Source organism: Sinocyclocheilus rhinocerous, unplaced genomic scaffold (assembly GCF_001515625.1).
Source record: "Sinocyclocheilus rhinocerous isolate Xijiao unplaced genomic scaffold, SAMN03320098_v1.1 scaffold785, whole genome shotgun sequence".
NCBI lineage: Eukaryota > Metazoa > Chordata > Actinopteri > Cypriniformes > Cyprinidae > Sinocyclocheilus > Sinocyclocheilus rhinocerous.
In genome coordinates, this window is record NW_015660521.1 from 1,376,631 (window position 1) to 1,388,926 (window position 12,296).

The window sequence follows — 12,296 nt, forward strand, 5'->3', positions numbered from 1 at the left end:
TTTTTTAAAGAAGTCTCTTCTGCTCACCAAGCGTGCATTTGTTTGATCCAAAATACAGCAAAAGCAGTAATGTTATGAAATATTTTTACTATTTAAAATAACTGCTTTCTATTTTAATATATTTTAAAATGTAATTTATTCCTGTGATTTCAAAGCTGAATTTTTAGCATCATTACTCCAGTCACATGATCCTTCAGAAATCATTCTAATATTCTATTTTGCTGCTCAAAAAACATTTATTATTATTATGTTGAAAACGGCTGAGTAGAATTTTTTTCAGGTTTCTTTGATGCATAGAAAGTTCAGAAGAACAGCATTTATCTGAAATGGAGATCTTATGTAACACTATAAATGTCTTTATCATCACTTTTGATCTATTTAATGCATCCTTGCCAAATAAAAGTATTAATTTCTATAATTTATTTTCCAAAAAACTGACTCCAGGCTTTTGAATGGTGTAGTGCAAGGATCTCCAACCCTGCTCCAACACACCTGTCTGTAATTATCAAGTAGCCCTGAACACCTTGGCTGTGTCCGAAATCGCCCCCTATACCCTTAAATAGGGCACTATTTGAGGGAACAGCCATTTTAGTGGTGTCCGAAACCATACTGGACGTTCTCGAGTGCACTCATTCAATCCCACAATGCACTGCAAAAACGAGTGTACAACTGGTGCACGCTCAACGGCTAGAGAATGCCCATAATGCACCGTGAGAGTCACGCGCCGAATGAATTCCCGCATCTCGCCAGAAGATGGCGCCCGCAGCTGAATAATCAATCCGTTCATTTTTACAAAGCGCTCATCCATGGCGTACAGCATAATGTACAACACGGGTATAAATTCATTGTAAATTGATTATTAAATTGTTTGATTAGGGTTTATACATAATTTCCGTGACAGAGTTCAAGATAAATCCTTTAATCTTACTACTGGAGCTGCTAGTTTGCTAGTTTCAAATGATTAATAAACAGCAAGCAAAAACTATGCAAAAGCGGCATTCCTTCCGGTGCACTCAGTGTCCGAATTCACTACTCGTTTTCATTCACTCCTTCTAGTGAACTGAATTAGTGACCTAATGTAGGGAATAGTGAATGAGGGTATAGGGGGCGATTTCGGACACAGCCCTTGATTAGCTGCTTCAGGTGTGTTTGATAGAGGTTGGAGCTGAAATCTGCAGGAGCAGGATTGGAGACCCCTGGTATATTATATAATGTTACAAAATCTTTTTATTTCAGATAAATGATGATCTTTGGATCTTTCTATTCATCAAAGAATCCTGAACAAAATGTACTCAAATGTTTTAAATATTGATAATAGTAATAATAATAATAATAAGTTTCTTGAGCAGTAAATCAGCATATTAGAATGACTTCTGAAGGATCATGTGACACAGAAGACTGAAGTAATGATGCTGAAAATTTTGCTTTGATCACAGGAATAAATTACATTTTAAATGATATTCATATAGAAAGCAGTTATTTTAAATAGTAAAAAATATTTCACAATATTACTGCTTTTGCTATATTTTGTATCAAATAAATGCAAGCTTGGTGAGCAGAAGAGAATTCTTTAAAAAACATTAAAAATCTTACTTTTCAAAAACTTTTGACTGGTAGTGTACATTTGAGTAGAGATGTATAGATCAAAATGTATGATCTATCAATATAAACAGATGATAAATTATATTGGCTGAAGCCTAAAATTCTAGACACAAAAAATTCTTCTAGACACACTGGGCTTAAAAACCAAAAAATTGTATATAAAAATTTGTCTATTATAAAAAGCTATTCTATTCTATTATAATATTAAAATTATTTATTTTTATATTATAATGTATTTCTTACTAGAATAACGTGGACTGGTGTTCTATTTTTAAAAATATTGTGTAAAAATAGTTTAGAGCTTTTTTTCAGAAATGTATCATCCATCAATTTTATTAGATCCAATTTCACATGTACGCACATGTTTATTATCTGAAAGATTCTGTTATTGGATGTTAAAATAACAGTTTCTGGTCTAATTTCTGGGCTGCTTTTCTGTGCATCCCTATATATATATATATATACACGCATATATCAGAAGTCAGAAAGAGCTTTATTACCAAATATGTTTACACACACAAGGAATTTGACTTGACGACAAGAGCTTCCAGTGCAGAAGAAAGTACAGACATAGTGCAGACATACATAGGAATAACACAGTAGAAATGGAATATAACACTAATATAAGAAAAACAGAAAATTAAAGAAAATATATGATGTTAAAATTTTTCCTTTCTCTTTGGAGTGTTACAAGCTCTTGGTGCATAAAGAAGATCTGTAAAGTTGCAAAGACTAAAGTCTCAAATCCAAAGAGATATTCTTTATAAAAGTTAAGAGTCAACCACGCCTACCTAAAACGGCTCGTTCTAACACGCCCCCACATGTCTACGTCACGATGTGGGAAGATTTGCATAACGCCGCCCAAAGGTTCACGCAAAGAAAGAAGGCGTAACTTTAATTAGAAAGTTGGCGCCTGGGCTGACCATGGTTCAGCTTTTACGACTCTCATATGGTTGAGAAGAGATGTTAGTCTTCTGATGGAATGCGGAGATTCCATCGTTCATTGGTGTGATGTTCGCAAATGCCTTACAGTGTGTATGTGTATATATTTATATATATTTGTGTCTTTCCCTGATGCAGTGTTTGTGGTCCTGGGCTCCTGTATAGCAGTGCAGCTGGGCACTCACCCTGACTGGATGTTTTTCTGTTGTTTTGTGGGCATCTTCATGTTTTATTGTGCCCACTGGCAGACGTATGTTTCTGGAACGCTGCGCTTTGGCATGTGAGTAAAAACTCTTCTCTTACTCATAATAAATGGCACCTGTACTTCACGTTCAGTACACAGAAATTATATTTGAACGTTCTGTTCTGCTCATGGGAAACCAGCAGCTTTCAGACAGCTGTTGTACTGTAGATAAAGGACTACAGAAAGAACAGGAAAAGCAAGAATTGAGCGAGATTAATAATTAACTAGTTTTATTTAATCTTTTAATCACTTTTTTGCTTGTGCAGAATTGATGTGACTGAGGTTCAAATCTTCATTATAATCATGTACTTACTGGCTGCCATTGGAGGAACAGCTTTTTGGCAATCTGTGGTAATTTAAATCAATCTTAATTCTTTCATATTTTGGTCATATGGTTAGACCATATGTTCAACATGTTAAATCTGCATATCATGGTCAGTCAGGAAATTTGATTCTCTTGCATGTTTCATGTGTTCAGTGAAATGCAGAATCCCAATGAAAAGCACTCATATATGTGATGACTGGGAACAGGATATGAGAGATTTGTTTTCAATCTTTCAGATCCCTGTGATAAATATCCAGATTAAAATAATACCGGCCGTTTGCACTCTTCTGGGTGCCATTTTCTCCTGCACAAACTATTTCCGGGTTATATTTACAGGCGGAATGGGCAAAAATGGATCTACTATTGCGGTAAGTTAAAAAATAAAGTGTGGGTGATTTCTGCACCACTAAACAGAAATGAAAATGAAACTAAAATGCATAGTGACAAACACTGTCGTTCATTGCTTGGATGTAAAAATTCATAATTTTGTGTTATTTAATGTATTTGTAATTCTAAAAGTAAACTACTTTTTTAATTGAAATAAAATGTAATTGTTTAAAATTAGTTTACTCAAGTCAACTGGACCGACCTAAATGTTTTTTATATATATAATTTCAGCTAAAGCATAAGTATAAAATATCTTTGTTTGTGAAATGAGTGACTGAAAACTGCTCTGAAATAATGAATAAGCAATCATGTTTTATGTAGTATGTATCAGACATTTTTTCATCTAGTATGGATCAGACATATGCATTGTTAAACATACATGATGTGAACTAATTATCAAAACAAATCTTGTTACTATATGTCTCTCTAAATTAATCACATGACTGTTTTCCTTCTTTTATTAGGGAACAAGCGTTTTGTCTCCATCCTTCCATATAGGAGTGGTAATCACACTTGCTCTAATGATCTATAAGAAGTCATCAGTGCAGCTATTCGAGAAACGTCCCTGTCTCTACATCTTAGCGTTTGTTCTTTTTAGCAGCATCATATGACCCCTTTAAATAATGCACTATATACTATACAGACGTAGCAGTGCAGATAAAAAAAAAATGTGTGTGTTGTAATGAAATTAACTCATTTGTAAGGGAATTAATTATTATATCTTTAAGAAGTCATCAGTGCAGCTATTCGAGAAACGTCCCTGTCTCTACATCTTAGCGTTTGGATGTGTCTCAGCCAAACTCACCAACAGACTGGTGGTAAGATCCTGAAGGACATCAGTATACTGTATTTATTTCAGCTTCACTTTAATAAGTACTAAATTAAACTGCTTCTAACACATTCTGTATGAATACTGTTGGCAGATTATTGATACATCTCTACCTGAACATTTAGACTTTGCTTGGTTTTTATAGCTGGTAGGAAGAATTATGGCTTGCATGCAAGCATAAATATGTTGTTGGTAAGATTTTATGCATATTTTGATATAAATACTAAACATTGTTGTCTGTAGTTAGACATCTGTCACACCCAAACCGCATTAGCATCAGTTAATGTAAATGTCACTACAGTCACATCTGCTTTGTTTTCTAGGTTGCTCATATGACAAAGAGTGAAATGCATCGTAACGACCTGGCCTTCACCGGACCAGCGCTGCTGTTTCTGAACCAGTACTTCAACAGTTTCATCAATGAGTACTGTCTTCTGTGGGTCGCTCTGGTACGTGTAACATCTGTCTGAAAACATGGATTTTCCTTGCTCTTTTGAAATAAAGAGCTCAGTGTAGTATGTAGATATGCTTTGATTTTCACATCGCATGGCTTCTTACACGGTCTGCTGAGACTAGTTATTGAAACTAAGTTGAAACAAAGGTCATTCAGAAACCCTCATGGTCTTGACGTCACAATTACAAGCACATTCAAATCAACATGATATCAGAATTGCCACGATTTACATTCTTGATAAACTTTCCTGGTCATAATATGCGCAATTACGCACATGATTTCAAATTTAAAAAGAAATCTATAATATAATAACCTGCTCTTCCTCTGAAATAACTTTGATCTATTTACACGATTTTAACAAACACGTTGAGGTATGTATGGAAGCCCGTTTCCGCCATTGAATGAAAATAATATATTGCAACTTTTTATCTCAATTCTTTTTTTTTTTTTCAGAATTGTGTGATATAAACTCACAATTGCGATTTATAAAGTCAGAAATGTGAAATGTAAACTCATAATTGTGAGTTACAAAGTCGGAATTGCATGATAGAAATTCGCAATCGCTAGAAAAACGTCAGAATTGCCTGATTTAAACTCTTAATAGAAAAGTCTGAAACATGCAATTGCAACTTTATATCCCACAATTCTGACTTTATAAATCGCAATTGTGAGTTTATATCATGCAATTCTGTGAAAAAAGTCAGAATTGCAAGATGTAAAGTCGCAATTGCCTTTTTTATTTTTTATTCACTGGCGGAAACAGACCTCCATAGGTATGTATGTCCAAATATATATATATTTTTTTCACTGAACATCCTGTTTCGCCTTGAAATATGTCTGACAACAGAAGTAAAATGCATTGTGAATGGGGTTTCACATTGACTTTAACATTTCACCATTTCATTCATCTATTTAGTATTCATCTCCTTATTACTCGTACCACTTGTGAAGATACTTGTTAATCATATCAGAAGTATAGAAGTCTTAAAGTTACAGTAGCATATAGCTCTAAGGGTCAGAGAGAGGGTGGAAAAAAATAAATGATGACTGTTTTTGGTTCTAGACACCTTAACTAATATTATAATCAGAAGGGGACAAGCTGTATAAAAGTGTAGATCTGAACTTTTTTTAACTGTACACAGTGCATGATCTTCACCTTTATTTAACCCAAAAAAGCATACCTCTTAAAAAAAAAAAAAAAGCTCATGCAGTTCGCTGCTTTTCAATTTTTCATCTTGCCATGCTTTAGCTTTTTCCTTTCTGTTTGTAGGTGCTGTCAGCGTTCGATCTGGTGCGGTACTGCGTGAGTGTCTGTAACCAGATCGCCACACACTTAAACATCCGTGTGTTCAGCATCCAGCCTCCGTCTCCATCCAGAGTTCAGGCAGACAGCAGAAATCACCACTAACCTCGCGTCCCCTCTCCCACAAACACCTCCAGTAGGTCACGCACTTCAGTGAATGTAAAACACAGCTCACAGAGACCGAGCCCAAATGGCTGCAGTTATGAACTTTGTTCTCATAATGAAGAGCGAGGATATTTGAAGGATGAAAGGGAATATTAAACAGAATATACATCCTACGGTTAGAACGACATTCAGTTGTCAGTATTTTGTTGTTAGATGACCGATTTTGTTTGCCATAGAAAGATTTGCCACAGAGGCCACAACTATGAATGTTTAAAAAAAATTATTTTACAGTTTAAATGTTTGTTTTGTTTCTGTTCATTTTGTTTTGTTTTGCACCAAGTATTTTGCCCAGCAGTGTAGAATTCATTCCATTAACAGACAACAATCCATCTGAATGTAATTTCGTAATTACAGAACGCTATAGGCGTTAACTGGAAACTTTCCAGCCGTTCACTTCAAAATGAAATGTCAAAATTGAAACTTAAACGCCAGTATCACTGTTGCCAGTATAATTTTTCTTTCTATGCATTTGTTACTTTGTGTTTGTAGTGTTTTGAAGGGGATTATTATTATTATTATTGTTATTTAGGTTTGCCAATGTCACTAAATGATAAAAACTGTATTATAAACAGTATTTTGATAGTGCTGTATTTTCCTAATAATAACTGGGGCCAAGATAGACATCTAGAATGGTTATAAGTGAGTTACACTGTACATATATGAACCCTTAATAACAGACATTAAAACCTAAAAATCAGTGTTTGTGGTCTAAATACTTTAGTTAATGTGAACCTGTGCTAATTTATTTTTGTGCCTTTTATTTGTCACTGTCGGTATACTCCTCTATGCACAGTAAAAGTTGGACTCAGCGATTTTGATATTTTTTTAACCTCTTGTGTAAACCATATTTTGTTTGTAAGCATCATACTCAACAAGGATGCAATTTCATATTCCTGCATGTTGCGTTATTAAATTAGCAATCTGAAATCAGTCATTATATATATTTTACCTTCATGCCAATTTGTTTTTAGAGAAAACTGGATTTTTTGACAGAATTATATTGCAAAACAATAGACATTAAAGCCCCGTTCACACCAAGAACGATAACTATAAAGATAACGATATTAGCGTCCACACCAGCGAACGATATCGTCTGTTTATTCTAAGCGCACATGCGTCTGCCGCTTTAAATTCTTGAGCTCGTTACAGCAGGATGGATTCTGATTGGCTGTCAGTGTTTTATCGTTCATCAGCTGGGGAAAAAAATCGTTTTGAAAGTGATCACAACGATGTCGTTCCTCTATCGTTATCGTTATAGTTGTGGTGTGAACTATGCTATTCTTTAATATTGAGAACGATTTTTAGAACTATATCTTTATCGCTATCTTTCGTTATCGTGCTTGGTGTGAACGGGCCTTAACCGTTATAGTTGTGGTGTGAACTATGCTATTCTTTAATATTGAGAACGATTTTTAGAACTATATCTTTATCGTTATCTTTATAGTTATCGTGCTTGGTGTGAACGGGCCTTTAGCGTTATAGTTGTGGTGTGAACTATGCTATTCTTAAAAACAAAATTTTTCATACTTTTTTTTTTTATGTCACACTCAAAATGTTTAGGCCAATATTTAGGTTTTGAAGTTATAAACTTAATGTGAATGCATATTTGTCCGTTAGCCTATACATAAATGAAATGGCATGGAATAGGTAACACTTTGCATGTATTTGATTTTATATTTTTCAAAATGCATTTGTTCAGATTGTGTAGAATCCACTTAAATCTGTTCATTGTGAAACCTTTTTTTTTAAATTGAGTTTTTATAGTTAAAAAGTACATTATACATTTTTTATGTGCTTATTGTTAAATTGCCATGAAAATAATATCACCATGCAAAAGAATGTTATGGTCCTTCATTTTTTTTTTTTTTCCTTTATATTTTGGACATCTTATTGTTTATTTCCATGAAGTTCATCCTAATATGTAAGCCACCGTGTGCAGAGGACAACTGTGTGTGTGTGTGTGTGTGTGTGTGTGTGTGTGTGAGAGAGAGAGTTTTACATTTTGTGAGCGCAGATATTGAGAACGATTTTTAGAACTATATCTTTATCGCTATCTTTAGTTATCGTGCTTGGTGTGAACGGGCCTTAACGCTGCGGTTCTGTATCGGGTGCTTCCAAGCGTAGAATATGAACAGAGTGGCCGACCTCCATGTAAATTTCTCAAAATATGTTATTGTTTTGCATCTACCTCCGAGCAGTTGCTCGTACCTGTTTTTTTTAGTCTCTCGGTTTGAGACTTTTATTGAAAATGTTTTAATCCTGTTGTGAACGTTATTTAAGTGGGTTTCTGTGTATGTGTGTTTCTCCCTTTTTATTTGTATTTTTTAAATACGTCACCCGTTCACCCGAGCCGCTCTGAGGTCAACCAAAGCTGCAATACACACATAGTTGAAGAAAATTGTCTGTCACTGCATCTACAATACATGTATAATTTGTACCTCAACCAGGATTTTTGTTGATTTACAGCAAATACTTTACTTTGTAATAGACTAATGGCCATGAAATAAAGAATGTCATATTTATGTTAACAGATTTCTTGATCACTGCCTGTTTGTTTTAGTATAGTTATGTTAGCAAAAATGTACCATGGTTTTGGACATGCCATAACTAAAACCATATAAAAAAGACTAAAACTTTCAAATTAATAAAATAAAATAATAAAAACTATATAGACACATTAAAATAATATAAAGACGCAAACAAAACAAAATTACTGAAACTTTAAAAAAGTAGTTTTTAGAAATATTTAATCAATTTGGAGCAACATACATGCTTCTAATCAGTAAATATTCTCTTTAAGTCACATTGGTAATTTCATAACCCCTTAAGTATCTTATAAGAACTCCAGTACTGTGCTTTTTGTAAATGAACAGTGTGTATTTTCAGCTACATTCATACAGCATTCATTAATGAATCATCTCTATTGTGCAGCAGTTAATGTGGGCCTTACCGCCTCCAAACTCTAACCAGCCTAACAGTGTTTGCTGTGGCCTTTCTGACCAAAGTGGCTCTTTCCAAATGGGGCCTTTTAATCCACATTAAATCCATGCACTTACTCTACAGTTACTGTAAAACTGTTGATTTAAACACCTTAAACAAAACTGAAACTCATAAATCTTTTGTGTCAAAATGCATATAATACATAGGCCTATTAGGACATTATTTATATTTTCTTACAAAATTATCATTACCATAATTCTCACTTCTGTAATACAGTACATCTTGTTTTCTGCTTTTTTTAATTAAAAACCATCTGGGTTATTAAAGTTAACTATAAGATAAAAAAAATAAAACATTATTGTTACTTCAAATAAAATAGAAAAATAAATCTTAAATTTTGTTCATTTCAGCTGGTTGACAAAACAACATTTCTCAAATAACTAATAAACTAACTGAAATAAAAAATTTTTATAAAAACTATACAGACATACTTAACAGTTAAACAAACTAATGAAAATTACTAAATCAACAAAATTCATTTTCATGAAAAGAGAAAAAAGAATAATAATATCACCATGCAAAAGAATGTTATGGTCCTTCATTTTTTTTTTTTTTTCCTTTATATTTTGGACATCTTATTGTTTATTTCCATGAAGTTCATCCTAATATGTAAGCCACCGTGTGCAGAGGACAACTGTGTGTGTGTGTGTGTGTGTGTGTGTGTGTGAGAGAGAGAGTTTTACATTTTGTGAGCGCAGAAAGTGAAATCACGCTGAATGAGTGTCAGCTGACTTTGGTCACAGGACTTTAGGGAGAGCATCACAAAAACCACATGCGATTATTCCGATTTTAGAGGCACTAACCCACTCTAACCACCTCTGATCTATCTCTTTACATGTCTGTGTTTGTGAACATTCATTTCTGTGTGACTAATTCGGCTTCACCAGATGACGTTGATGTCCATTTGATTGGTTGATGCTGAGTCTCAGCTGGCCAGACGTCCCCTTATTTCTGTTTGCCTGAGGGCGTTCTGAGTCTTGTGTTTGTTCAGTTTTGATGTGCATCCTCCCCTCAATGTGTGTGTATGTCTATGTATAACTTTCTGTCTGTTGGGTTGATTTGACCTTTAAGCTGATGTTGTATGTGTTACTGATTGTTCTTGATGTTGGTGATCTCTGTGAGTGAATATCTGTATGTGAGGGCAGCATGTGGTGGTTTCAGCGGGGGCTTTGTGCTCTCCCGGTGGCTCTGGTTATCTGGTCATCTGCTACATTCCTCGTCTCTTATGCCACAGCGGTCGTGTTGGGCCATGCCGACCTACTCGTTCCATACATAAGGTACGTTTTTCAGTTTCATTTCTACTAGATGTCTATGAGGAGTCATGCATCATTTTAGGCTTGGAGAAACATTTTATGAAGAGAGACCTTGTTGCATGAATACTTGGAATGTACGAGGTGAAAATAAAGCATGCATTTTTAAAAAAAATGTAATATCACTTTGATGGCTGTAGATCAGGGACATTCTGTGAAATACCATCTTAATCTTTCAGCTTTAGTCGACTGCTTCAAAATCATACTATGTTTTATTTCTGTCAAACTGTGCATTTATTATTTTGTTTGTATAGTGACACGGGCACTGAGGTTCCTGAACGCTGTGTGTTTGGCTTCATGCTGTCAATCTCCGCTTTCCTAGGTAAGTCTGCATTATTTTTTTTCATTTTGAGTTCTGTATTCTATTTCAAACTCGCTGGTTTATTTTAGTTTTTAAATGAATTTGAAAAGCCAATGCTGTTTAGTGCATAGTTCCCTCACATTCATTTAACTTTTGGGTCATTGCATGTCAAGTCAACTAGAGGTCCCCAGCTATTTTTGTTTTCTGGTGAAAGAGATACGTAAATGAAGAAGAAAGACAACATGTTAAATGTCATGTATGAATATTTACTGGGAAATCCACTATTTTGTAAAGGGGGACAAAATGACAATTTTCACCCGAGATTTGGAGCCAAATTACAGAGGGGTAAAAATGACTTTAGAAAGATGGCAGCATCGTTATGTTACTTTTGCACAGAGATTGGTAGGTCTGTTAGTAAAATCTGTTGACTTTAGCCATCTTTGTTGCATTAGACACCAATGGTGACAGTTCAAAAGTTTGCATGGCTGCAACTTCCCAAATTAAACATGCCCTCAAGATGTGCTAAAGATATTTCAATATCCTTTTAGATTCTAAATATTAACAAACTTTTCTTTTGGTATATTCATTTTTAAGGCCCTGTATGGCTCGGTTCCAGAGATATGGGGGTCTCAATGTGGCCAATTTCGCAGTTTCCGAAGGTTGAAGACCAAATGTGGTTTTGTGTTTATCTAATCATGATTGTTGACACCACAAAAATGCAATGTGAGCAGCAACCCAGGAATTTATACTCACTATTGATGTTTGCCATTCTTCAGAAAAAAAATAAGAAATTATAAAATCTAAAATTTTAGCCAGGGAAGTTTCTGAAATGTGTTCCTGTAGCTGAAGTCTAAGAGCATGGTGCTAAAAAGAAAAGATTGTGAAATCAATCCCAAAGCAACACGTATTGATAAATGTATGCTTTGAATGCACTTTCACTTTGGTTAATAGCATCTGTCAAATGTATAAATGAAATAACTATGAATCATTATATAATGTCTTGTATCGCTAATTTTATAGCACTACAGTCTTATGAGTGTGTGTGGTGTAAGGGAGAGCATAGTTTAATACTTATTGATTTTTACTCATTTATTCAGAAAATGCTAAGCCTGAATCTTTGAAATGTTGTCTTTAACATCTTTGGCATACTAACAGTCATTTATAACATAACTGAGTTAGATACTGTATAAATTAACTAGAATTTATAAAGGCAGATTTTACGTTCATCACATCCATGTAACAGTGGTGATGTATAATTAAATAATAAAAAAAAAACAGATTTTCGCTGCCGAATGAGACCAAAAGCATGCAACACTCATATAAACATATGTAACAAAAAAAGTTATTGTAAACAAAAATAAGAATAATAATTTTGTGAATGTATACATTGTGTATATATATATATATATATATATATATATATATATATATATA

The 12,296-nt window shown here is 34.1% G+C and overlaps 2 protein-coding genes across 2 annotated transcripts in view; both read left to right on the top strand.

Moving 5' to 3' along the window:
* Positions 1–7,326, top strand: part of LOC107725317 (choline/ethanolaminephosphotransferase 1-like) — a 10,783-nt gene extending 3,457 nt beyond the window's left edge. Inside the window, exons 4-10 of the mRNA XM_016534550.1 lie at positions 2,683–2,824; positions 3,055–3,139; positions 3,350–3,481; positions 3,965–4,075; positions 4,271–4,318; positions 4,653–4,778; positions 6,054–7,326. Of these exons, the coding sequence (XP_016390036.1) occupies positions 2,683–2,824; positions 3,055–3,139; positions 3,350–3,481; positions 3,965–4,075; positions 4,271–4,318; positions 4,653–4,778; positions 6,054–6,191 (782 nt within the window). The 3' untranslated portion in view covers positions 6,192–7,326. The remainder of the gene's footprint in view (positions 1–2,682; positions 2,825–3,054; positions 3,140–3,349; positions 3,482–3,964; positions 4,076–4,270; positions 4,319–4,652; positions 4,779–6,053) is intronic.
* A 2,962-nt stretch (positions 7,327–10,288) lies between these two features.
* LOC107725292 (DNA damage-regulated autophagy modulator protein 2-like) overlaps positions 10,289–12,296 on the top strand; it is a 5,445-nt gene continuing 3,437 nt past the window's right edge. The window contains exons 1-2 of the mRNA XM_016534506.1: positions 10,289–10,528; positions 10,816–10,883. Of these exons, the coding sequence (XP_016389992.1) occupies positions 10,398–10,528; positions 10,816–10,883 (199 nt within the window). The 5' untranslated portion in view covers positions 10,289–10,397. The remainder of the gene's footprint in view (positions 10,529–10,815; positions 10,884–12,296) is intronic.